At 51.4% G+C, this 26,630-nt stretch overlaps 1 protein-coding gene across 1 annotated transcript in view; it reads left to right on the top strand.

Annotated features, from left to right (window-relative positions):
• Window positions 1-1,796: 1,796 nt before the first annotated feature.
• Window positions 1,797-26,630, top strand: part of ITGA9 (integrin subunit alpha 9) — a 349,120-nt gene continuing 324,286 nt past the window's right edge. Inside the window, exons 1-3 of the mRNA XM_036738550.1 lie at window positions 1,797-1,984; window positions 25,406-25,533; window positions 25,795-25,901. Coding sequence (XP_036594445.1) covers window positions 1,797-1,984; window positions 25,406-25,533; window positions 25,795-25,901 — 423 coding nt within the window. The remainder of the gene's footprint in view (window positions 1,985-25,405; window positions 25,534-25,794; window positions 25,902-26,630) is intronic.

Genomic DNA, 26,630 nt, shown 5'->3' with positions numbered 1-26,630 from the left:
ATGGCTTTTGAAATATACTCCTGTGTGTCCATCTTGTTCTGGCCCTTCCCTTCGCCATGTGGACTAGAAGAATCTTCTTTTTGTGCACAAGTCTCATGGATAGGTGGAAACTCCTGGAAGGCAGAGACGGTTTAGTTTTTGCCTAGTGCAGCGCCCCACACAGGAGACATGTAATAAATGCTTGCCGATTCACTGGTTGACTTGAGAATAGGGACTCTTTCACTTTTGTATCCCTTCTGCCTTTCACTCTGCTTCACACATATTGGTCTGGACTCAGGGATTTCCTGGTGTGGAAAATCTCCTCCATCAATGCAGATAGACAACTTGTATGCAGCTTAGAGAGCAGCCTGAGTTTGCCATTTTCTGGTGATCTTAGGGTCAGAGATTGAGAGCTGGAATGGAATCAAGAACCTTCCATGTGCCAGGCATTGTTCCAGGTACCAGGAATATGCAGGCAGATAGGAAGTAGCCTTTGCCACCTGGGTCATTGCATTTTTTGGGGGGAAACAATCCAGACATATATTAGTGTATTCTCAAAGTATATCCAGTGTAAACCCCGGGTCATTTGGAGGCACTGGCTGCTGGGGGATGGGGGTGGGGGACTCCAAGGCCAGGACTCTCTCCACTACCCTGGCTGAGAGTGTGTCCCACCTGTCCTAGGTAGAGATCGCTGCAGCCCAGGGGTTCCGAATCATTTTGTGCCCCAGGATCCTTTTAGTGCTCCAGTGTTCTGTTGGCCACGTTGTAATGGCAGGAAATGGCCAATGTCAGAGACTAGTGAGATGAAAACCGCACTTTCTCCCCCTCCCCAGCCCAAGCCAAGGCCACACACTTGAACTCTCAGGTTAAGAGCCTGTAAAAGACTGGCAGAGACCCTGGCCCTCGCCCTCTCCCCCTCCCCCGCCCAAGACAAGATCACACACCTGAACTCTATCAGGTTAAGAGCCTGGTCCTAGACTCACCTGTAAAAGATGGGCAGCGACCCTGGCTTTCTCTCCCCTTCCCCTTTTCTTCTCTATTCCTCCCAAGCTCGTTGGTTCAACCAGCAAACAAATGTAACCAAGGACGGGATGGATGAGGGACCTCCGTGTAGCCTGGGACTTTTGGAGGGTCCTTTTGACTGCACTTCCAGGGGCGTGAAGAAGGGGTGCCTACGGCTGGAAGGCGCTTGGGGAGGGGAGAGGCCTCTTCTGGGAGGGTCGGGGGAGGACCCGGGAGCCAGAGCTCAGCACCCCCCCTCCCCGTACGGATCCGACAGCCCCCCAGCCCAGATCTCCCCCTAGGGGCAGGTCGGCCAGAGTGCGGGGCAGGGCGCGACCGCGGCCCGCAGGGGGCACTGTGGCTCAGGCTTTGTGGCTGGACTGGCCGGCCCGGCCCGGCCCCGATAGGGGGCGGGAGGTGGGAGGTTCGTAGGGAGGCAGCGGCCGGAGAGCTGGAGAGAGCGCAGAGTCCGCTCCCGAGCCCCACTGTGGGGATCGCTGAGCTGAGCTGGGGCTTCCTCTCCCGGACCAAGGGACCCTCCTACCCGCGCCCCCCATCTCGGCACCCCGCCGCCCACCCCCACAGCCCAGGGAGCAAACACACACACACACAGGCACACAAGCACACGCGCTCACACTCAGCCACAGCCGCACGCCCAAGGCGCTCACCCCTTCGGCCCCAGCCCGGCCCGGCCCAGAGCGCGGAGCGTGCACCGGGTGACCGCCCGGTGGGGCAGACGCGTGGAAAGGGGCTCGCTCGCCTGGGATCCCCGGGCTCTGGCTCTGCCGCGGGCCCGGGGGCGCAGGGACTGCGGGATGCGGGCTGGCGTCCGCCGGGGCCCCGGGGGGCTAGGGGCACTGCTCGCGGCGCTCGGGGCGGCGGCGCTGGCGCTCGGGGCGTCCGCCTACAACCTGGCTCCGGAGCACGCCGTGCTCTACCAGGGGCCCCCCGGCTCCTTCTTCGGCTACGCGGTGCTGGAGCACTTCTACGACAACACCCGCTGGTGAGTACCCCCGACCCCCGATCGGGCTGCGGGCCGCCTTCCCCCCATCCCGCAGATCGCCCCGTTCTGCCCCAGGAGCCTTCGCCTGCAGCCGCCCTCCATTCTGCAGCCTGCCGCATCCTGCCCCCGCCGTACCCCACCTCGCAGCCCCCCATCGCGCCCCAGCCTCCGCCCGCCTCCAAGCCAAGCTCAGTCCCAGCCTCCGGGAGGAGCCTGGAGCTGCGGCGGGCGGCCTCCCGTGTTGGAGATTTAAATATTTGCGCTCCCCAACCCCTGCTCTCCCTTCCGAACCGGTCTGGGAAGGGGCTGGCACGGACCTCGGAGGGTGGGACTGAGGGTGGCGGGGCGCCGGAGGCCCCTGGCCCGGGACGGAGTTCCGTTCTGGCCAGTTGATGCGGGCATGGGAGGAGGCTGAGTAACAGCCCCCGTTTCCCTACTAGGCCCGGCAAGCAAACTTTCCGGGAAAGGCGCTCCCCCTTCCCGTCCACCCTTATGCCGATGCTGCCCTGAGCCCTTCCTCCGGCCCGGGAGCGCAGGGAAAGCTTCCTAAGTCAGTCCATTGCCCAGCAGAAGGGGCAGCCTGGAGATAGGGAGGCCGGGGCTCTCTGGCCCTGAGAGGGTCTGCCAGCAGAGGCTGACCCAGCCATCGACCCGAGGTCGGGAGCTGGGAGTCAAAGGCTCCTCATCTGAGAGAGGAGGGGAGCTCTCCAGGGATCCTCGGGGAATTCAGAGGACCCTAGATTGAGAGGGGAAGGACGAACCCCTTCATTTTATAGATGAGGAAACTCGGCTCAGCCAGGTCGAGTGACTTAGCCAGGGTCACACAGCTAGAGGCTCAGGTGGGATTTGAACTGGTATCTTGTAGAGGGGAATTGTCCTTCAGGTAGGGGTCAGACTAGATGGTGTCTGGGGTCCCTTCGGCTCTGATTCCTTCTCATTGTTCTCTCCCTCCTCCCCTCCCTCATGCAGGCCTGCTTGGGTACTATGTAGCCGCTTGTGTTGCTGAGGTTGACAGATGGGACCCCTAAAGGCTTTTGGGTTTGTTTCTTAAGCTTGGGGCATCTCCCTCTGTCCTACTGATTCTAGGGTGAGGCTGACTCCTTTTGTCAGGCTGGGACCGCGTCTGAGCCCATGGCCCCTCAAAGACAAGGAAGTCCATCCTGCCAGGGGAGGCCAGCTTGGAGAAAGCCCTGCTGTCTGGATTTTGTGGAAGAGGCGCTTAAAGGCTCAGCCCATCGCAGCCCTTTGGTGCTGGGGGAGGAGGACAGGGCTGCTATCAGGGGCACAGAGACTAGGCTGAGGCTGGCCAAGGGAGTGGACATTTGTGAAGGGTCAGGATCTTCCCAGGGGTCTCTGGGAAGGTAAGGAGGGTCTTCTAGAATCCAGCATCATGAGAATCCTAGCATTTCCATGCTGGAAGAGACTCTAGGGCAGAGCTTGCTTCTCTACAGGGGGATAAGCCAGTGGGATCCTTGAGCCTTATCCCCAAACCATAGAGCTGGAAGAACATCAGAGGGTATCTACTTAAGCCTCCAAACATGGCACTGGCTGCCCTCTCCAGCCTCCCAACATTCCAGCCTTTGCTGCAAGTTAGGAGGTGGGGAGAGGGCAGGGTGGGGCAGTAGGCAGCCCACTGCCTCCTGGGGCAGCCAATACTTCTCTGTTGGGAACTTTTTTTTTGGTGCCATCTCACCCAACTGTCTCTTTGGGACTTTCAGCCATTACTTCTCATTTTAGTCTCTGGGTCCAAGCAGAACCAGGTCAGTTCCCCTGTCATGTGACAGATAGATGACCCGTTTGACTCTTGAAGACTGCCCTCATAACCTTCTTTCCTGGAGCTTTTCTTATGCAGGTTCAGTGTTCTTGGTTCCTTCAGTCGATTTTATGTGGGACTGGCAGTGTCCAGCCCCCTCACCCTCTGCGTCCCTCTTCTCTGGGGCAGCTTGACAGGGCCCTTCTTCCAATGTGATGCCCAGAGCTGAACTCCCCGCCCCCCCCACAAGGCCTGAACAGAGCAGAGAACAGCAGAGTCTGCCCTCTTCTTTTCCCTCCTGGATCCTATGATTCTTTCAGTGTAGCCCCCAAGCTTGCTAGCTGTCTTTGGAATGAGTCAAGGAAGGGGAGGTATTGTGGGCTAATATCCCTCTGGCGGTCCAGTAGCCCTCCCGGCTCTTTCTCACATGGTCCACTATTAGTTACACCTTCCTCTCCCCGACTTTGTACTTTTGAAGTTGGGTTTTTGATCCCAAGGATAAGACTTCTCATTATGTCTAGTAAAATTTATCTTGGTCTAGGTGGCCTGTTGGCCTCGCCCAGGGCGGGGTCTGCAAGGTCAAAAGTATTTTCATCATAATACTAAGACTTTTTAATTTCTAATATAATAAATATCGATAGTGACAACCCACAGAAACAAAACCTCTCTGGGGAGGATTCCTCGATCATTTTTAATAGTGTAAAAGGGTGCTGAGACCAAAGCATTTGAGAACTGTGGGCCTGGCCCCTGAGGTATTGCTGGATTCTGCTCGCTAGGATACTGCTGATCCCATCCTATTTTTGCTCCATCTGCAGCTGGGATAAATGTGACTTCCAGGTTTCCATCCAAGTCACTGATTAATAGAGAGAGGGGCTGCAGCTGAGACTGTTAAATGGGTCAGGGAATCCACATGTGCCCCACGGGCTCTGCCAACCAGCAGGTGGCCATAAAGGCTGTTTAAAGCCCCACCTGTTGAAGCAGGAGCTTTTAATGCCAAGACATCTGAATGAAAGAGAACCAGGAAAGAAACAAACAAACCTGTTTCCTCCTGGACAGTCCTGGGCAAGAGGAGAATTGGAAGGCTTCTTGAAGTGCTGGCCTGTGCCCTGTAGTCCTTCCTGGTTAGAATCCAGCAGAGAGGCACCTGGGGCCTTGACCATTCCTCCTGGGCCCTGGAGGGCCCCCCTAGTGGCAGCCAAGTCTCTGTATAGAGTAAGTAACATGGTAGGAGAGTGCCTTGGACATGGTGGCTGTGTGACTCGGGGCCAATCACTTGACCTCTCTGTGCCCCATTTTATTTGTCTATAAAATGGGGGTGATAATGCCTGTGTTCTCTGCCTAACAGGGATGTTGTGGGGATGAAAATGCACATAAAATCCTTTGCACACCTTGTAGTTTCATATGTCAGTGTTTATTCTTGAGAGGCAGGTTGGAGTCAGAAAGAATGGCTTCTCCTGGAAACTCTAAGACTCCAAGGAAGGAGCAGGAGCCAGTCTGCTTTGGGAGAGAGCGTTTCCTCCCTGGGAGTTCCTCAGCTGAGGCAGCATCTCTGCCCAGGCTTCTGGAGAAGCCCAGTGGCCTCATTCACTGTCATCCCTGGGACAAAGGGAGGGTGGTCTGAATCGGATGCAGGCTGATGGAATGAGTTGGTTTGGAGAACTGAGGCCTCCAATATTCTTGGAAGAAGAAGGGATGTGTAGAAGGCCAGACAATTGATAAAGCCTCTGTGTCCTGAGGCAGAAGGCCTGGGCCCAGTGGGATGGATTTCCAGCTCTTCTGTCCAATTCCGCACATGCTGGGCCTCAGCCATGTGCTGGTTGGCTCCGAATGAGGCAGCCTCTAGGTTTACCCACCCAACCCATTAGCCTGTTAGGCTATTTGTCTTCTTCTAATGAGACTGTTTGCCTGCTGCCTCAGTCTCTGGTGTGTGTGTGCATGCGTGTGCATGCGCCATTTGGGCTTTGAATCTGTTAAATGGAAAGTGGCACTCAGGTGGGTAGGAGACCATTCCTCCATCCTTGAGCCTGGAGCACTATGCTTGGCCCAGGCCCCCGAATGGGTCACTCTGGAGGCTGCAGCTGTCCGATGTGTTCGAGAATGAAATAGCAGCACACCTAGGTAGGCTAGATAGAGGGCTGGGCTGGGGATTCAAATCCTGCCTCAGACCTTTGCTAGTTGTGTGACCCTGAATCAAGTACTTTACCCTTTTCAGTCTCGGTGTCTTCATCTGTAAAATTGGGATGATGATAGCAGCAAAGTTGTCAGTCAACAAACTTTTATTAAGTGCCTACTGTGTGCCAGGCACTGTGTGCAAATACGATCCTTGCCCTCGAGGGGCTCACGATGGAATGGGGCTGATTACACAGACACGGAAGAGGGGGTGTGTGAAGTGGACTGGACCGGACCCCTCCTGCCACTTACAATAACTGACATGTACACTTGGCGGTTTTGAAGAGACTATCCACATTAATCTATTTGAGTTGGCAGCGACCTTGTGAGGGCAGTAGGACAAGTCTCTTCCTTTCATTTGACAGATGAAGAAACTAGGCTTCGGAGAAGTTAAGTGGTTTTCCCATGGTCACCCAGCTAGTAACTGTCAGCAGACCAGATTGGAACTCGGGTTGTCCTTGCTTCACGTCTGGGGCTCCAGCCATTGTACTACACTGTCTCTAATCCTGCAGCTTTAGTGTTGAGTGATAGGTTTGGGGGCAGCACTGATGAAGTGCCTACTATGTGCCTGGCGCTGTGCTAATTGCTGGGGAGACAAAGAAAGGCCCCAAGTAGCGCCCCCACCCCAGTCTAATGGGGAGAGACAGGTGGAAGCAGCTCAGTACAAATGAGACACATCTGGGGTCATATTGGAGATAATCTCAGAGGTGCCTTAGGGAAGAGGCTTCTTGCAGAAGGTGGGATTTTAGCTGCTTCTCAAAGGAGGCCAGGGAAGCGAGGAGGTGGAGATGAGGAGACAGAGCATTCCAGGCCAGGGGGATGGCCAGAGAAAATGCCTGGATTCAGGCAAGGAACGTGGAGGAAGCCAGTGTCACTAAGTCAAAGAATGTATGGTGTCAGTGGCCGGGCTGATGTAAGAAGATGGGAAGGTGTGTGTTTGTGGCCAGGGAGGTGTAAGAAAGATGGGAAGGTGTGTGTTTGTGGCCAGGGAGGTATAAGATGGGAAGGTGTGTGTCTGTGGCCAGGGAGATGGAAGAAGACGGGCAGATGTGTGTTTGTAGGGGCAGGTTATAAAAGCTTTGAGCCTAGATGTGATAGGCAGCCAGCCACTGGAGCTGATTGAGTGGGACAGAGGGGACGTGACTGGCCTTGCACTTTTGGGAAGTCAGCCTGGAGTGGGGAGGGAGGACCCAGCCCCCAGAAAGCTCATTGCATCTGGCCCCCACAGTGTTTAAACCAGCCCTTCCAGAGGCTGCCCAGTTTACGTCTTCCAGAAGGCCCATCCAAGAAGGAGTTCCTTGTATTTTCTTTGGTTTTGTCCAACAGACTGAGTGCTCCTTGAAGGCAGGAATTATTCCGTTTACGTTTTCATATTCTCAGAGCCTTGAACAGCAAATGGCCCATTTAACAAAATGCTTGTTGACTGACTTACACATTTTTAAAGTTTGGTATAAATGTCAGCTCTTATTTTTAATATTAGGAGTCAGATTAAAGATCTTCCTGCCCCCTTTGGCCTGAAGCTGGGCTGTTATTGTTCCAAAGATTCATAGGAATTGAATAGAAATGAAATCAAGTCTCAACCATAACTTGGTTTCAGATAGGCCACAGGTTAAGTTGTGCCCCTGAGATGGAGCAATGAAGGTCTAGTAAAGACGCACTATAATGTGGCTAACCAATAATGCAACTGTTAGTCCCCATCTCCCCCAACAGGGTATAATGAAGATGAGCTATCGGCCTATTGGGGAACATGTATGTATGGGAATGACTGACCAACCTCATACATTTCCTCTGGGCCAAGGCTGTAGTGTCCAGGGGCCCTACTCTTTCTAACTAACTCTGTACAGAACGTACACGGTTTAAATGGTCCTCTCCTTTTCCTTGCTCACTTAACACCTTTATAATCTCTCTTTAATCAGTTATTGTCTTGCCTTTGTTTTCACTAATTTTGGCTGGCTAGATTTTGGTTCTAAATTTAACCAAATGACATTCCTAGTTATTATGAATGAATTGAAGTGAAGGGAGGCGGCAGGCAGAAAGTCTCATTAGAAGAAGAGGGAGCAGCAAAGTCCTCAAAAGCGAATGGATGGGGTGGGTGAACCCAGAGGCTGTCCATCCCAGAGCCAAGCACCATGTGGAGGAGGCCCAGCCCTTGGGGAATGGGTCATCAGTCCAGCCCTATTTGAGAAAAGTGATGAAGACTTAGGAAAGAAAGGAGAGCATTGCATTTTTAAAGAAAGAAAGGAAATTTTTAAAAATAATTTTACAATGATGCCATTCTCTTCTTCATGTCTACTGCTTTTCTCCCTTCAAGCGCCAAGATTCTTCAGTTGATTCTAAATTTAGTACTTTATAGATGGAGTGAAACTTTGCCCATCTTTGCTTGGCTAGCCTTTCCACATAAGAGTTGGGGTGTGTGTGTGTGTGTGTGTGTGCGCGCGCGTGCGTGTGTGTGTATGAATGAGATATGGAGGACAGCGCCTTGGACTAGGCAGACATCAAAGGAATGTGGCCTCTAGGTCAGATCCATGATCTGCTTAAAATTAGCATGGCGTAGTGGTGGGAGGCGGGGAGGGGAGGGAGGAATCCTGGACTTGGGGTTTGAACCCTGACTCACCAGCTGTGTGACCATGGGGAAATCACTTAGCCTCTCTGACCTCCAGTGTCCTCATCCATAAGACGGGGGCAATGCTGTCTAGACTCCCTACTTTCCAGGGTCGTCGTGAGGATCAGATGTAGTGGATGAGTGTCTGTATAAAGCTGGCTCTTATTATTATAAGGTCCTAGGATCCTAGCTTCAGAGCTTGAGGGGACTTGGGAAGATGCTGATCTTTGAATCCAAGGCTAGTGCCCTCTCCCCAGGCCACACTGCCCTTCTAGCAGTATCATCATCATCTCATGATTCGAGTGGCTGTTGATGGGATTGAGGGGCAAGTCATTATCTTGGGGCATGGGGGGATCCTGCTCTTCATTTGCGTTTAATACCCTGCAGATGATTTTTGTATGTTTTGATAAAAGAAATGGGCTCATCTTTGGCAGAATCACTGAGAGCCTCCTTTGTACAGCTCTGGTAGGAGGTGGGATGTTGGGGTGACATGCACCTCGTCCAGCTCCCTCATGACTCTCCTCTTAGGCCTCTCTCTGCTTTCAGATGCTTTCCCTTCCTCATAGTCTGCTGATGATGAGTATTCAATATAATGAACAACTTTGTTCTCAAGACTTTATGGATCAATGTTGTGTCCCGGGGATTGTGGGCAATAGTTTGGTCCGTGGTAATGCTATGGTTCCAGTAGAGTTTATTGATTGAGTTTTCCAGGGCATTTTTGTATCTGTATTTGTAGGATGGGGATGGGTCAGGCATCATCAGTCTGCGAAAGATACTGGCTCAGGATGCGTCCTTCTCGTTTTCAGGTTGTGATCTTATTTGCTGTGAGGTAGCTGCAACCAGCAGGGATGTGTTTATTAATATTATTACTGTTGTGATAATTATGTCACTCTACCTAACTACAGCCTTCCAAAGCTAAGGAGATACCACATCCATAACTTAGAGGGTCCCAAGTCTTCCTGGTGGAGGCACCATGTTCTGTCCCAGATTCAGAAAGCTGGCTACAATAAAGCTGCTCCACTGATAACCTGTGCTGGGTCTGGGGAGCCCCACTATGGTCCAAGATGTAACACTGAGGGTACAGCGAACGCCTGATTTTGGGAGCAAGGAGGGTCTGGACTTGTCGTAGGAATAAGGAGCTACTGGTGTATTCTATCAATGCAGGTTTTCACCTGCTCTGTAATGAGGGTTTGAGAGTGGTGCTGGGGGCACTGAGAAGTTTGCGGACATGTGCAGGGTCACACAGCCTGTGTCAGAGGTAAGCTCCGGACTCTGAGCCTTCCTGATGTAGGATGGCTAACCCATAACATGCCCAGGAGTCCCTGTGCCCCGACAGGGCATATTGAAGACATTGTCTGGGGCTGATGCAGGATAGCATCTAGGGAGGAGAAGGGTGGGACAGAGGCATTAGCCTGCCTGGGGAGTCTGAGGGCCCAGCTTCAAGTCTCCTCGCCCTGCCTCTTCTTTCATTTTGGGCAGGTCACTTAAATTCCCTCTGTCATTTTCCTCTTGTATAATAGATGCTCCTGCAGCACTTTCCAGCCTTAGATCTATGATCCTGAGTGGTCTTGTCCAAGTCACTTCTCTCTGGGCCTCAGTTTCTTCATTTGTTAAATGAGGGAGTTGGAAAGACAGCCTCTGAGGTCCCTTCCCATGCTACAATGGAATGAACACTGTGGAGTCAAAAAACCCTGGTTCAAATTCTGCCTCTGGTGCCGATTACCTATGTGACCTTGGACAAGTCCCCCTTCACGTTCTTGGGCCTCAGTTGTGTTAGCTGTAACACAAGGGGTGGGGCTAGATGCCCCTTCATTTTTCTTCAGCTTTAGATCTGAGATCCTTCGAGCTGATGTCCGAGGAGCCTTTTTTTCTGCTCGGCCCCAGGACTAGGTGACCTCTGAGATTTTGTCGTTCTGCCACCGGAATGTGAGACTGATTCTTACTATGGAGTTGATGTCAGCTTGAACCAAAGGCTGAAGTGGCCAGGTTCCCTATTCTCTAGTGCCTCGGAGTGCCCTTCTCAGCACTGAGCCACCAGTTCCTTATCGCTGCCTTGTCCCAGTGGCTCCCGGCTAACACTCTCTTGATGGGAGCAGGGCCCCAGATGCCGGCGGCCTCGGACAAAAGCCCACTGTGTCCGTCGCTCTTCGATATGGAAGAGTTACTCAGCTGCTGATCCGGGAATGATAAAACCCAGTCATATAAATAAAGGGGCCCAGGCCAGCTTCCAGCCTTCGAAAATGAATTTCTTTCACACCCTTTGGATTGGGAAGGAGTTGGGTGATGACCCAGCTGCCTTCCTCTCTGGCGGCTCGCTTCCTCCATTCATGTCTGGGGTTGTCTGGCGATCTCAGTGCTCGGGCTGGAAGGAAGCACAGAGGTTACTCAGGCCAGCCCTGTTTGAGGAACCAAACCAGTGACTGGAAGTGGGAGGTAGAGAAGCCCTGCCCTTAAATAGTGTCAAGGGTGTCTGATTATCCCCGGGGTGGGGGGGCGGCGATACGAGGCCCAGAGTGACCAAATAGCCTTCAACGGCACTGATGCTGGGAATGATGACCCAGAAACCCCAGGAGAAAGAGGGAAGGGCATTCTGAGGAGCTCCCAAACCAGAGACAAGTTAGAGAAAAGAAAGCAACCTGCAATACCTTGCAGTATTTAAACTGAACTCTCTCGGTCTGTTTTTCTTGGACGGTAAAATGAGCCAGGCCTCTCTTGTTCTGGGGAGTCAGCTTTTTTCTTTTTGCTAGGTTTGGTGAAGGCTGTTGGGTGTGGTGCCAGGAGAAGGGGAGGCTGCTTGAACCAGAGCCCCAGCCCTTAGGGATGTTCCTAGTCACTACTGGGAAGCCGAAGGAATGCTAAATTTGGAGCTAGAGGGTCTGGGTTCGAATTCTGACTTCCATGTTCTACCTGTGTGACCTTAGGGCCTTGGTCCTCCTCCGTATAATGAGGGGTTGCCCTGGCTGATCCCTGTGGTCCCTTCATTCTCTGGTCTCTCTTAGGAGAGTCTCAGTGTGTCAGAAATGGGGAGTGGAGGCACAGTTCCTTTGCCTAGAGTTGGTGCCTCCAAGTGGTGATTTCCAGATCAGTCAGCCAATGAGCATTTATTAAGCACCTACTATGTGCCAGGCACTGTGCTAAGCACTGGGGATACAAAGGCAGACAAAAATCCAGTCCCAGCTCTTAAGGAGCTCACAGTCTATTGGGGAGACATCATGCCAACAAGTCACAGACACAATATATTGGAAATGATCGATAGAGGGAAGGCTATCTTAGCATTAAGGAGGGTTGGGAAAGGCTTCTTGTAGAGGGTCAAGGACTGGTTCAGTTTTGTCCTTAGGTCCTCAGTGCCTGGTGCACAGAAGGTGCTTAATACATGCTTGTTAACTGACCGATTGCTCTCTTCTTATATGTGTATGTGTTGTTTCTCCTGATAAGCTCCTTAGCACAGTGCCTGGCACATAGTAGGGGCTTCAAAATGCTTGCTGATGGATTCCTGATTTTCTGATTCCTCCATCCTGTAATCACTTTTTATGTATCTTTTATTTGCTTCTCTGTGTATGAATTCTGTCTCCCTTTACTGCTTTCTTCCCCCACTGAATTTCAACTCTTGGAAAGCAGGGATTGTTTCTTTCCTGTCTCTGTATGTTCACTGGCTCCTCCTAGCACGGTCTCTGGCACATGGGAGACTTTTAATAAATGTTTGTTGGATTGAATTGACTCGTGACTCCTCGTCCCAGGAGATTCCTGCTTTCAGCTTTATTGACATCTCTCTCCCTCCCCACTCCTCCACCCCCAGTTCAGAAGGGCTGCTTGCTTTATGTGGGGAGGAAGGGAAGCATTATCTCCTTTGACAGCAGAATGAGAATGTTTTAGTTTTATTATTCAAGCCTCTGGTCACCTCCATTATAATGAGACATAAAATAAGGAGAATTTGATGGCCGATTACTTCTAGTGTTTCTCTAGGGTTCCCTGTAGGGATGCTGGCAGCTCAGTGACAGCTGTCTCCGCCTATGGAGGCTGAGCCACACCCAAGGTGCCCAGGTGAGGGAATCCTAACATCCTCCTCCCGCCCCTCTTTCCCTTCCCCTCCCCAACCTCCACAAAATCTCTGGACTGCTCACTCAGATGGAATTCCATAGAATGGAGGATATCAGTGTGGAGGATTTGACTGGAGAGATTTTCTGTGGTCGGATTCATCAAGGAAATTCCTCATACCCGGCCATATCACTCAGTAGAGAAACAAAACTCCCTTTTTCTTGGAAGGTGATGCAGCTTCTGGGAATGGAAGCAAAGCCAGCTCCTTCGTCTCTTGGTGGCTCTCACACCTTCGGCTCTCCTTCGCTCCTGGCTCCGTGCGGGTGTGAGGAAGTTGAGGGGGCTACCCCAGTGCCGTCGCCAAGCTTTGCGGTCATTTTTGTGCATGTGCATTGCTGTGGGTAGGGGTAGGGAGGGTGGGGAGGAACACAAGCTCCAGGAGGGTAGGGGCTGTCTCATGGTGGTCCTTGTATCTATACCCAACATCTAGTGCTGACTGGGCACACAGTAGGGACTTGGTAAGTGCCTTCTGAATAAAAAAACTTATGGAATTTAGTTAGCAACCGATTTCTGGTTTCATTCTCTTGAGACCTTTTTTGTAATGGAATCATTTCCTGTCTCAGTGGGTTATTGTGAGGCCCAAATGAGATAATGTATGTTAAGTGCTTAGCAAACTCAACGTTGCTGCTGTGAGTGCCAGCATCCATCTAATCTATCCATTCATCAATACGTCCCTCCACCTATCCGTCCATCCTTTCCTCCCTCCCTCCTTTCTTCCCTCTTTCCATCCATCCATCCATCCATGGAGGTGCTGGTGGGGTTTACGCGACATTGATTACTCTTTTTGGTTCAGAGAAATGAGTCTGTAGAAATTGGCATCTTAAAGTCAGGCTGCCACATGTCACTCTGTCTAAACAGCAGCTCTGAGAAGGTGCTGGCTGTGATCACCCAGCATTGTGATCTCTTCCTGTCACCTTCTCCAGGGGCCCTCTTCCCTTGTGTCCTGTGCCTGGAGGGACCTTGGAGCCATCTAGTCCGGTCCCCTTGGTGTCCAGAAGAGGAAACAGCTTCTGAGGGGATAAATGACATGCCCAGGTCACTCCCAAAGGAAACATCAGAGGAGAGAGTCGTACTCAGCTCCTCTGAGGCTAGAGCCGTCACTCTGTGCCCTACTGCACATTCTGGCCAAAGGTGGGGTAGGAAATGCCATTCTCCAGTTAAGAACCTGCTATATACACTGTGAGGAGGGAAGCCACCAGGCTTGCAGTCACAGCAGCTCTGCCACCTCCCTCCAGGTCCCTCTGCTGCTCCTGACCCCCGGGGCTATCTTTGCTTCTTCTAAGATCCCAGTGATTCATTGATTTTAAAGTAATTGATGGGGTGCAGGCTGATGGCCAGTTACTCTGGAGCCTGTGAGAAGCCTGTGTTCTGGGGCCCCTGTTGTGGGTGACGCCTTGTATGGGAACACTGGTGATTCAGATGGATAACTCAGTGGCCTTGGGACACAGGGAGGTGAAGCAATCTGCCTAGAGTCACACAGCAGTAGGTGTCAGAGTCTGGCCTTGAACTAGCCCTCTAACCACCAGACTACATTGCCCCTTCTCCTGTGATGTGGCTGTAGCTCAGAACAGCCTTGGTGTTGGCAAGGCCCTCCGAGGGCTGACTGGATTGGCTCCTGTGGGTCATACATTGGGCTGAGTTGGGAGAAAGGAGGCTGTGGGTTTGAATTCTGGCTCACAGCTCTGTGACCTTGAGCAGGACCCTTTCTGCTGTGGGTCCCAGAGTCATTTCTTAAATGAGGAGTTGGCTTAAGTGGCCCCAGCTCCATTTTGGTTCTAGAATTCTATTGTTTCTCAATGATAGCAGCCGGATTCTGCCTAGGCCTGACCCCGATAGAAATGACCTCTTCTGACCTATTTCAGCTGGGGTCAGTCTAGAAAAGAGCTTACTCGTCTTTAACACGTGATGTGTGTTCTCCCGAATCTTTCCCCTGTTTTACTTTCATGGGGGTGTCTGGGAGGCAAAGCCTTGAGTTCTTAGCCTGCCACCTCCTGGGGTCTGCATTGGGCAGAGTGGGATGCAGCGAGTAAGCCACCTGCTTCTTGGGGAAGCCAGACAAGCAGAGGCCGTTGGACTGGAGTTTCCAGGCTGGTGGGGAGGGGAGGCTATCTGGGAGGAAGCTGCCTTGGAGTCCAACAGAATGAGCTAAGGGGCTTTTCTGCAAGTATCTGGCAACCTGGGACTGCTGTCTTCTTATCAGTTCTTAAAGTCCACTGCCTTCTTTCCCTGCCCTGTTCTCTCATCCCTGGAAAGGGGAGCATCAGGTCCAGTATCACACCCTTTGGGTGTGGCTGCCTTTCAGGCCAGCTGCTCTGGTATTTAAGAGTGACTGTGTTCCTAGTGGAGAGCTGAGGCTCTGAGAGGTAGGTGCTGCAGGTATTACGGTCTGCATCTTACAGATGAGGAAACTGAGTCCCAGATGGGGGAAGAGTGGTGAAGAAACAGCGTTGTTCAGCGGCTAGGGTTCCCATCCTGGAGTCAGGAAGACCCAGGTTCAAGCCCTGCCTCAGATAACTTTCTGGCTTAATGGCCAAGGACTAGTCCCTTAACCTCTAGGGGCCTCAGTTGCTCATCTGTAAAGTGAAGAGATTGGACTCAACTTCGAGGTCCCCTCTAGTCCTAAATATCCACTTCTATCCATCATGCCCAGAGTCACATGGCTGGGAAGGGTAACAGGTGGGACTTCAACCCAGGCTAGTTGGCTTTCTGGGTTTGAAACCTGGCTCTGTCACTGTGTGATCTTGGGTGATGATGATAATAATTATATTATTAGTTAGTAATATGATCGTGATTGACTGAAATTTACCAATCTACCCGTCCATCTGTCCACCCATCTGTCCACCCACCCGTCCACCCACCCACCCATCCAGGCTGTACATAGTTATTTGCATGCTGTCTCTGCAATTATACTAGCAACTCTTTGAGGGCAGGAACTGTCTCGCCTTCCCTTGTGCCCTCAGTGCTTGGCACAGTGCCCGGCACATAGAACGCTTGATGCTTGTTGCCTGGCTGGCTGACGTTGGCGCCTCTGAGCCTCAACACCCTCATGAGGTTAGTGCTTCTGGTGTTAAGAGGAAACAGAAGGTGTAGTGACTTTTTCCCAGTCACATAGCTCGTAGTTGCCAGAGGTGGATTAGAACTCAGGACTTTTGGACTTCTTATTTGCTGGGCCACATGGCCTCCTGTGGTTTCCTATGTATGCACTGCTCTCCCATTTCTTCTTCTTCTGCCTAGCTGGCATGTTCCATTCTCTTTCATACTATAATGAGACTATGGCCTTTATCTCCAGGCTGGAGGAGGGTCCTGCCTCCCTTTTAAAAGCCCGTTTTGTACACTTGGTAGAGGGCCCCCAGGCGTCAGGTGGCCGATCTCAAGGGCAGTTGTGCTTGCCTGGCTTCATTCATTCCCTCCCTGACCCTGCCACCTCCTGCCAATGAGTACCCTTTGCGGGGATTCCCAGGAGGAGGGGTGAGGGCAGCCCTCAGCTCTTCCCAGAGACTTCACTATCTTTTCCCACTGCCTTTGTCTGTGACTTCAGGGAAAGGGAAAGTAGCCTTTCTCATAAAAAGGTTGGGAATTCTTGCCTCAGCATTGGTCATGGCCTTTGGGTAAATCACCTCCTTCTCGGCATCTTCCATTGGTCTTCATCCGGCCTCAGCTCAGGCCTCTCACCATCCTCAGCTGCTCTCAGCCTCAGTTTTCTTTCCTGTAAAATGGGGATAACAGCATTTACCTCTTGGGGTTGTCGTAAGGATCAAACGAGATAATATAAGCTGCAAACCTTAGACTGTCTTGTAAATGCTAGCCATTGCAGGAGATCCGCTAAAGAGCATCCAATGCGCCTTACCAACCCCAGACCTCTGGGAGTGTTCACCGGAGTCATTTTACTGGTGTGAGCCATTCCATCCCAGTGTGTGAAATCTGGCTGAGAGACTGGAATCGGGCCCTGGGGCTGCTGGGATCTTTGGAGGGTGAGGGGAGGGAGGAGAAAGAGGAGGACGGGGGTGCTCAAGAGTCGGGATGTTGGCTGGGCCCTGAGTCAGTTTTTATGTTGTTACATACCCTTGGGGTGCTGGGCTCTCCCTTAGTGGCGGAGGGGCGCTCAGTGCTTGGGTTTTTCTCACTGCCCACCATGGGCACATGGCCAGTTTCTAGAGGACAAGGTTTGGGTCTGTTCTCTCCCCTTGGTAAGGGCTCAGATGGACAGAGAACCTCCCGGGGTGGAGTCATGGTGCTCGGGCATTGCTGGCCTGGAGGGCCTGGTCGCTAATGTCTTTGGCCCTATTCCATGTCATCGATTCAGTCCATCACTTCTTTATGAACCATACTTCCTGCCACAGACAGGACTCTGGTTTCTGAACATTCTGTCTCTTGTGTCTCTTGGGGTAGGACAGGGTTCTTAAGTGGCTGAGCAAAGTCAGACCAGCTCATTTGTTAATGAATAAAGAATATGAATGTCTGAGCGCCAGCCATGGTGCCTGGCCATAGAGTCAACAAGAATCCCATTCAAGCCTTGCTTCTGACACCTACACAGCTCTCAATGTTGACCTCTCAGGGCCTGGGCTGCTCTCTAGAACTGTGAGTCACAGATGTGTTGTTGATCTGTATGGGTAAAGAGAGTTCCCATGCTGGGAGTTCCCTACGTGGACAGAACAGTGATGACCATGGGGCTCCTGGAATTCTCATTCCAGCTGAGGACTGTGGAATCAGTGCTTGGCAGAGGTCCACCAATCCATATTTACATCTTGAAATGCCATCCTACCCTGGCTCTGTCCTAATCGGTGACCTCCCCAGGTTCATCTCCAACTGCCCACACAAATGTCCTGTAGACAACCTGGATTCAACCTGTTAAAACTGAACTTGTTATCTTCCCCCACCCCCCACCCGAAACCTTTTCTTTTCCTTAACTTCCCTCTTAGTATTGAGGGCTCCCCCATCCAATCCCTCAGGCTCACAACCTAGCGGTCATCCTGGCCTTTTCACTCTCTCTCACCTCCACATCCAATATGGCGTCAAGGCCTATTGACTTTCTCTAAGCAACATCTTCTCTCCTCTGGGGCAGGCCCTTATCACCTTGGACCTGGACCATGCTGGGGTAGGTGGGGTGGGTCTGCCTGCCTCCAGTCTCTCCCCTCCAGTCCTTTACAAGCTATCCTAGCCTGGCTTTTCAGCCTTCTTACACTTGATGTACTCTGTGATGCATGGACCCCAGCCTCCTGGCCGCTCCTCACACATGATGCTCTCTCTCCTTACTCTGGGGCTTCTCCTTGGCTGTCCCCAGTGCCCAGCCTGGTCTCTGTCCTCATCTCACCTTCCTGCCTCCCCTGGCTTCCTTCCCACTGTTGTAACCTCCTTCATTCTGATGTCTTCCCTCCTTTAATGATGTCCCATTTGTCTTGTCCATGTAGCTTGTTCGCATGCTACCTCTTCCATTAGATTTGAGCTCCCAGAAGGCAGGGGTAGTCTTTTGCCTTTCTTTGTACCCCCTGCACTTAGGACAGTATCTGGAGCTTAATAAATGTTTGCTGATTGACTAACTGACCTCGGGGAGCACAAAGAAAGTGTCTGGCTATCAAGGCCATCCTATCTCTGTAGAAGTGACAAGGTCAGACTGGATTGATTACTCGGTGATCTTCCTGTTCTTAAATCTTGGATCCTCTAAATCTACATTGAGTGGGAAAGGTCACGGTAATCCACAAGCCCTTTGTAGGGGCCTCAGTTTCCTTACCTGTAAAATGAGAGGGTTGGCCTAGATTCTGTAATTTCTAGGCAGGATGAAGGAGGGCGTGCCTTGAACACAGCCCTTCCTCCTCTCCCCAACATTAAGGGAATGATGACAACTGATGGCCAGATATCATTTCACAGTGTGTAAGACTCTTTATATGAATTCTTTTACTGAGCCTGGCAGCAAACCTACTAGAGAGACGACAAGTATTTTCATGTGATTTTACAGATGAGGAAACTGAGGCACGGAGTAACTAGGTGGCCCAGATTTGACCCCTGGTTTTCCTTGCCCCAGGCCTGGTGTTCTGCTCATTGGACCACACTGCTTTTTGGGGCTGAAGTGCTCAGGAGCAATGCCAAGTGGTACTTTGGGGGTCACTCAGCCGGTCAGCTGAGTCATGGTGTATTTTTCTTACAGAAAAGAATCCAGGGCGGTTCTCTGACCCACATAGGCCCAGAGGTGACCCATGATAACTAAGACCAGGGATTCCTTGGCAGAGATGGGGCTTTTGTAAAAGTCACGTTAATCTCAGGGATTTTAAGCCCTCCTTGCTGACCTCTGCTCCTGCCTTCAGCTTCCCTTTGGAGATTCCTGCCTAGCCATTTGTGGGGAGGATTCTGCATCGAGGCTTGGTCTCTGAGACATCTGTCAGTTCGTTGCCCTGGTTAGTTGGGATCTCTTTTCTCTTTTTTTCAGTCATTCAGTAGGGTGACCCCATTTGGGGTTTTCTTGGCAGATGCTGGAGTGCTTTGCCCTTTCCTTCTCCAGCTCATTTTATAGATGAGGAAACTGAGGCAGACAGGGTGAAGTGACTTGCCTAGGGTCACACAGCTAGCGAGTGTCTGAGGCCAGATGCCAGCGCTCTCTCCATGGTGCTACCTAGCTGCCCAGTTTTCTCTCTAGGGGCTCTGATTTCCTCGGAGTCCACCTGCGTTCTGCCCCTGGGCTCCTGGATGTGGCTTAGAAGTCTAAGTAGTGATGGTTTGCAGGGTGGTGTTTTGCAGTCATTCACAGGAAACAGCAGCTCTGTCACTGAGCGAGGAAGAAGCTTAGCTGAAGGGAAGGGTTGGAGCTGGAAGGCAGCCCAGAGGCCTTGAGGTGAACCTCTAATTACCAATGGGGAAACTGAGGTCCCGTAGAGTGGAAGTGACTTACCCAGGGTCACTTTGGTGATTTGAACCCAGGGCCTCTGATTGTCAGCCCAGTGGCTGTGAGTAGCCTGCAGCATTGCAGGCGGTGCCATGAACAATTGAGGATGTATGGTTAGGGCTTGCAACCATGGATGGGTCGAGATTGGCCCCAGTAGAGGGGGCAGCCACATGGCAAGGAAGGTGGGTTGCTCATGGAGCCTGGGAATGGCACTGTTACCACCTGGAAGAGCTGGACTGAGGTTTCTAGGTAACTCCTTTCTGGGGGATGCAGGGAAGGACCAGCATCTTTAAGGGTCACACAGGATGAGGCCAAAAGAGGGCAGGAATTACTGAACTTTTTCTTCATATCCCCAGCTCTCAGCCAAGGCCTGGGCTCATAGCAGACATAAATGCTTAATAAATGCTTGGTGAATTTAATGAAAGCAATGGATATGCTGGAATGGGGACTAGTGGTAGTGGCGGCAGTACCCACGCGGGTGGAAGTATGAATCTGTTGAAGCAAGAAATATAAAATGTAAGGGGGAATGAGGAATAAGCCTGTTAAAGAGGCCAGGGAAGATGTTTTGAGTATGTCCTCATAGGGTGGGATTGCTCTCTTTAACTCTGAGATGAAGGAGAAACAAACCAGATGCCATCTCTTCAAGGGACCATGCTGACCTTTGGGTCACCCAATAGCTCCCTTTCTTTTGATCAGGCTGGCCATGGACCAGCTGAATTAGCTTCAGATAAGAACTACTCATCATTTCTTCCAGTGCAAGCTGGGCCCTGGCCCAGATGAAGACCACTGCCAAGATGCGGGTTAAGCCCTGGTTTTCTGGAAGCACGTGTAGCCAGGCCCATCCACGAGGCTGCCACCCCCTATCGGGGCCATGCCCAGCCCTTAACCAGATGACTGTATTTTACATAGCTCAGGCTTTTGGAAAAATCTCTCCCTCTTGCCAGTTGGGCTTGAATCAGGCACTGCTGTCAGAGCTCTGAGGCCCGAGGGTGAGGAGGAGAAACGAGCTCCATCCCTCACTTCAGCTTCCTAACTCTGTCTTGGGCCAGGACCATTCCCTAGTGGGGAAACTGACAGAGGATGTGGGAAGGGGTGCTTGGGGCTTGGAAGGCAAGGTACATGGGAAATGTCTGGTGCTGGCAAGAGGTCCCACTCCTGCGTCTGCCTTCTGGAGTCCATTTTTCGTGGTCTCGTGGGAAGGACGGCTAGCTTTGGAGGCCTAGGGGCTTGGGTTTGAATCCTCCCTCTGAGACTCGCTAATCTTGGACGACAGCGTTGTTGTCGCTGTCATCCCTGCTATTACTGCTGCCGTTCACGTGGCACTTTCAGATCTACAAGTTGCTCTAGAGACATTAGCTTGTTTGCTCTCAAAACCCTTGTGAGGTCAGGGTGATAGATTTTTAAAACGTTTTGGACAAAACCTGTGATGCCACTAGCACAGCATAGCTAGTATTCTTAAACTCTTTAGATTATACCTTCAGATTGGTAAAAGACTTTTGAGCATGTACCCCATAGATACACATGCACCCACGTACACATGTGCATACATATATACGTATACTTATAAATTATCTACATGAGTGAACCAAGAGTGAAAAAGCATTAAAATGCTTAGTGTGTGTTAAGCACGATGCTAAGGACTGTCCTAATGATTATGTTATAAAGTCATACAAAAGTAGAAAGGGAAAAAGGATTCGATAAAGATGAATTAATGTTTGATCCGGGAGGTAATAGGAGCTACTGGAATTTCTCGAGCACAGGCGTGACGTGGTTAGGCTTACACTTAAGGAAGAACATTTTGGTAGCTATCTGGAGGATGAATGAGATGAAATGATATTTGTAAAGTGCTCGGCAAACCTCGAGACACTTTGTAGATACCAGTGAAGATGATGGTGGTGGTCGTGGCGGCGGTGATGGTGATGATGATGGAATGGGGAGAGATAAGGCCAGAGGAAAGAACGTTTAGGAGCCTATTGCAATAGTCTAGGTAGAGAGAGCTTTCTGGACCACGATGGCTGTGTCAATGGAGAGGAGACGAAAGGAGGAAATGTGGAGTTGGCAATGACGTGATTCAGCAGCTGATTGAATGTGTGGGGGTGGGCGAATGAGGAATTGAGAAGGAGGTTTCTGAGATGGTGAACCTGGGTGACAGGAAGGGTTGTGATGCCCTTGACAGTAATTGAGAAGTTTGGAAGAAGGGTGGATTTGGGAGTGATGAGCTGAGATCCGAGATGTCATAACCCAACCACACCTACTCACCCAAAGTAAAAAGGGGGACCCTTTTTGACTCACTAGCCACAGTGGTGGTGGGTATGTTGGGGGAATAGGGGAATTCTCCTAATCCTGCCTGCACAGGTGTCTGGGTAGCCTTTAGGTTATTACTGCCCTGAGGAGCTGTCCAGATTCAGTGGGGAAGAGGGGTTTTAGGAGTTTATACAGTGGAAGGATGGGCTAGAGTCCAGGGAGCACTGGAGGATAAGGGTAGATTGGTTCTGTTGGAGACAAACTCCATGATGGTCTGTCATGGGGAGAGTGGGATTTGACCCTTTTTCTCCCTCTATGATTAGCTGAACATAGACCTGCCTTGGGGCTAGGCTTGGAGACCTAGGCGTAGGAAACTCCCCAATGCAGATCAGCATCTGCTCTTGGGAAATATAGTCAGAGATTAGACTGGATCCTCCCTATTCTGAGGCTGGCTGCTCTCCCCATTGCCCCTCCACACAGGTATTTATCGCCCTCATTTTACAAATGAAGAAGCCGAGACTCAAGCCCAGGCAGTGACTTGCCCAAGGTCCCTTAGCTAGTAAGTGCCTGAGGCAGGATTCCAGCTCAGCTTTTCCTGACTCAGTCCAGGGCTCCATCCGCTTGGCCACAGTACCACTAGTGAAGGATCTCTTTGGGCCTCGGTTTCTTCGTCTGTAAAATGAAGAACTTGGATTAGGTGATCTCTACTCTAATCCAGCCCCTTCCCATTCTGGATTTGTCATCCCTCCTTTTGTCCATGATGAATTCCCTCACCTTGTTTATTTTTCGGGGGTGTTGGAATCACATGAACAAATAAATGGAATGCCAGGACGAGGTTGCAACATTTCGCCTGGTGGCAGATGTGAGTCTGTGGTGGTGCTTTAGGGGGATCACAGAGGGACAAGGGTTTCGTGTTCCCCCCAGCTCGCTCTCTAGCGTGAGGCCGGCTGTGGCGGATTCTGCAGCTCAGGCATGTCACACCATTAATTCTTCTCACTTGTGAAAACATTGCTGGCATTATGGAGGGCTGCCCCCCTCCCGGCCCTTGTGATTCTAAGGGTTAGCCCGTGAGACAGAGGGGAAATTGATCCTTTCATGTGTCTTTCTTCTCGTTTTCCTTTTGGTTCACATGTCACTGTGCATTTGGGTCAGATCAGTCCCAGGTGAGGGTCTGGGGGTGAGGGCGGCACTGGGGTTTGCCTGAAAAGGGCTCTGGCTTAGAACAGAGGTGATAATCCTGATTACTGACATTTATAGAGCATTGGAGAGTTTGCAAAGTGCTTTACAGACGTGATCTCATTTAAGCCTCAAGACGATCCTGGGAGGCAAGTCCCGTGGGTATTCTTATCCCTATTTTATGCGTGAGTAACTGAATCTGGGAGAGGGAAAGTGATTTGCCTAGAGTGAGGGAACCGCTAAGCGTTATGTTAGTTGGTTGGTTATTGTCCTTTGTGCTACAAGAGGAGCAAAATGACATCGATGATGGGGTCGAGGTACAATGTGTCCTATCAGTTAAGTATTGAGGGGTGGGAGTGGAACTTGGGTTTTCCTGACTCTATGTCCTGAACTATATCCACTGGGCCATCCTGCCTCTTTCTATTGGATCCACAGCTTCATACCCCTTTACCATGAGGTTGTGCGGCTCCTTACTCTTAGGGGTGGGGAAAGACCAGATGCAGGAAATAGCTCCCCAATGAGAACCTGGAGGCCTCGCTTTTTGCCAGGTTCTCCAGGGGTGGCATGGGACGGGGTTGGAGGGCTAAACCAGCCAGTGGGATTCTGATGGACAGTCCCGGATGGAGCAGAGCTCACGGTTTCACCATGACTTTCTTTCTCGTATCAGCACATAGTACACACACACACACACACACGCACACATGTGTGTGTGTGCATGTATGTATGTGTGTCTGTGTGCTATAGCCCAGTACCAACAGTTACCGGCACTGATACCTGACAATGCTGCCCCCTTCCCCGACACCCCACGGTGACAACAGAAGGGGATGTCCTTTGTCCCAGGGCTTCCAGCCCCTTCCCCAATGCTCAGTCCTGCTCTGACCCTCACCGGGTGATCCATCTCAGCCAGCTCCTGCTCGTCCATGCTGTAGCCCCAAGCAGCCGGCCATTCCATCTGCCACTAATCAGCAGCACCTCTCCAGCAGCTCTCGCTCACCATCCCTGCAGAAATCCTGGAGCCACCCCTGCCCCTTCTGATGGGCAGTGGTGTGATGTAGAATTTTCCTAGGTTGATAGAAATTTTGGGCTGCTAAACTGCGGGTGGGGGAGATGGGGAAACCCACTGTCTTCCTCATTCCCCCTCATTATATTTTCCAGTTTACTGGCCCACTTACTGTTCTTGGTATACATCACTCTATCTCCCACCTCAGGGCCTTTGCGTGGGCTGTCCCTCATGCCCAGAACACCTTTTCTTTTTCACTGCTGCTTCTTGGAACCCTAAACTCCTTTCAGTCAAATGTTATCCCCTACAGTAGGACTTTTCTGATCTTCCTAGCTGTTATTGCTCTCCTCTCAATTACTTTTTATATTCGTTTTCCTGGGTGCACGTTCCCCCCTTCCCCTAGTACAATGGAAGCTCCTTGAGGGCAGGCATTTTGTCTTATTTTGGAGCCCAGCACATAGAAGGTGCTTAGTGAAGGGAAGAGAGCAAAGAATGCTCGGAGACCTGGGAGATCCACCCAAACCAGTCTGGCTCTCGTGCAAGGCGTCGCAGTAAAAGAAGGAAGGGCCACCTTTCAGAATGGGTCACAGCTCAGCACAAAAGCCTGCCCAGCTTGCAGCCCCCATGGCTTCTTGGCCACAACTCTCTGGTTGATGACTTTCCTGAAACGACGCATCAAACCCTTCCGAGGTGGCCTTGTCCCTCTTGGAAGGGAGATGTCCCACGGTCCTCGTTGGGTCACCCAACACTCCAGGAATGGCTTTGCTGCCTCCGTCTCTGTGTAGTCCCTGCCCCCGCCACCCCCGCCTGGTCCAAGGAGCTTGTTGGGGTTTACGAGGAGGGAAAGGATGCTGAGTTTGTTTTGTTTTCCTTTCCTTTATTGTCTGTGAATCATTCCATCCCATGTGCTGAACTGCAGTTATAATGAAATGCAGCTGCCTCATCATGACTGCTTTTTCCCCAGCCGTGGGTTGGGGGTGATTGGAGGGGGAGCATTGTGGGGGGTGGGGAGCATGGCGAGAAGGAAGAGGGAAGAGAACGGGCTTGGAGAGCTTTCGGGGAGCCCTCTGAGAAGCAGAGGAATCGTTGACAGGCAGACCACAGTCATTTCCTTTTAATTCTGGGATAGGCTGCTCAGCCAAGGTGCCTCTGGAAAAGCCACGTTTCCTACCAAGTCTCTGGGCCTCGGTTTCCTTATGTTTAAGAGGAGGAGGTGGGACCGGATGGAATCCTAAGACCTTCTAGCCCCAGAGCTAGGATTCTATGATCTAGGCTTGAGCATGTTATAGTATAAAGAACTTTGGCTGGAACCAGAGGACCTGGGTTCCAATCCTGCCTCTGACCTTACCCCTTGCTTTGTTTCCTCATCCGTAAAATGAAGTGGCCAGACCAGGGCTTCTGCTGTCCCTGCTACCTCTACGGCTGTACTCTTATGAGCTAAGTAGGCCCCTGGCCGCTTTTCTCCTCTGTGTTAATGCCTGTTTCTTTTCCTCTCATTTGGTGTTCAGGGTCCTTGTTGGTGCTCCCAAGGCAGATTCAAAGTACAGTACTTCTGTGAAGTCCCCTGGCGCTGTTTTTAAATGCAGAGTCCACACTAACCCAGACCGGAGGTGCACAGAGCTGGACATGGTTCGAGGTGGGTCAGCTGCCCTTTGGGAGGGTGTCGGAGGCAGACTCTGCCCTCTGATTTTCTGTCCTCCCTCCCCCTCCTCTGTCATTTTCTGTTTGCATTTTCACTATCTCTTTTCTGTGATGCAGTTTCATTTTGTTAATCTGAGGAAGAACGCTGGCTTTTTTATCAACAGTAGAGAAAAATGATTGAGAGCTAAGGAAGCCAGAGGAACCAGAGCATAATGCTCCCATCCACTGAAAGCTGTGTTTTCTGTTTTCTTTCCAGGAAAGAGTCGAGGCATGTCTTGTGGGAAGACTTGTAAAGAAGACAGGGACGACGAATGGATGGGGGTCAGCCTGGCGAGGCAGCCCAAAGCCGATGGGCAAGTGTTGGTAAGCTGCTCCGCCTTCTTCCAGGTCCCAAGGGCCCGATGAGGCCACAGTCTTAAGGACTGAGGCTTGGTGTTGAGTCCTGCCTCCCTCCTCATAGAGTCACCTAGTGAGGCGAACTGCTCACTGCGTGCTGGGTGCATAGAGGACGGCGTTCAGGACCTGGAGGTAGAGGGACCTGGGTTCCAATCCTTCCCCTCTGAGCCTCATTCTCCCCATCTCTAAGATGGGGAATAATAGCACTTCTCACCTCCCAGCGTTCTCTCAAGTGAGTTAATACATGTGAAGGGCTCTGGATAATTTAGAGCAGGTAGAAACGTCAGTGGTTACAATTAATCATTGCCTATTAGGTGCTTAGGATTCATGGGGGTGGGAGAGTGGAGCAGTGAAACAACGGCTGTTATGTACAGGTTCTTGAAGGTGGGCCAAGCTCTGTGCATCGTGACCTCATTTGTTCTTGCAACAACCCTGTAGGTTGGCACTTGCCTGTATGTTATCTCCATTATACAGAGGGGGATACTGAGGCTCAGAGAGGGAAGGCAGCTTGGCCGTGGTGATGAAAACCGGAGGTGGGTCTCCGCTGATCCTCCCATCTGGCACCCGGCCTCCTCTGTCGTGATGTGAAATGACAGAGACACAGATGAGTCTCTTGTCATCCCAGGGCTGACTTCTTTTTATACATCTCTTTCAGAGCTGCCAACACCTTGACTTTTGCTGGAAACCACCTGGGAT

This window comes from Trichosurus vulpecula, chromosome 9, assembly GCF_011100635.1.
Source record: "Trichosurus vulpecula isolate mTriVul1 chromosome 9, mTriVul1.pri, whole genome shotgun sequence".
NCBI classification, from domain to species: domain Eukaryota; kingdom Metazoa; phylum Chordata; class Mammalia; order Diprotodontia; family Phalangeridae; genus Trichosurus; species Trichosurus vulpecula.
This window is presented reverse-complemented; position numbering and strand designations above follow the sequence as displayed.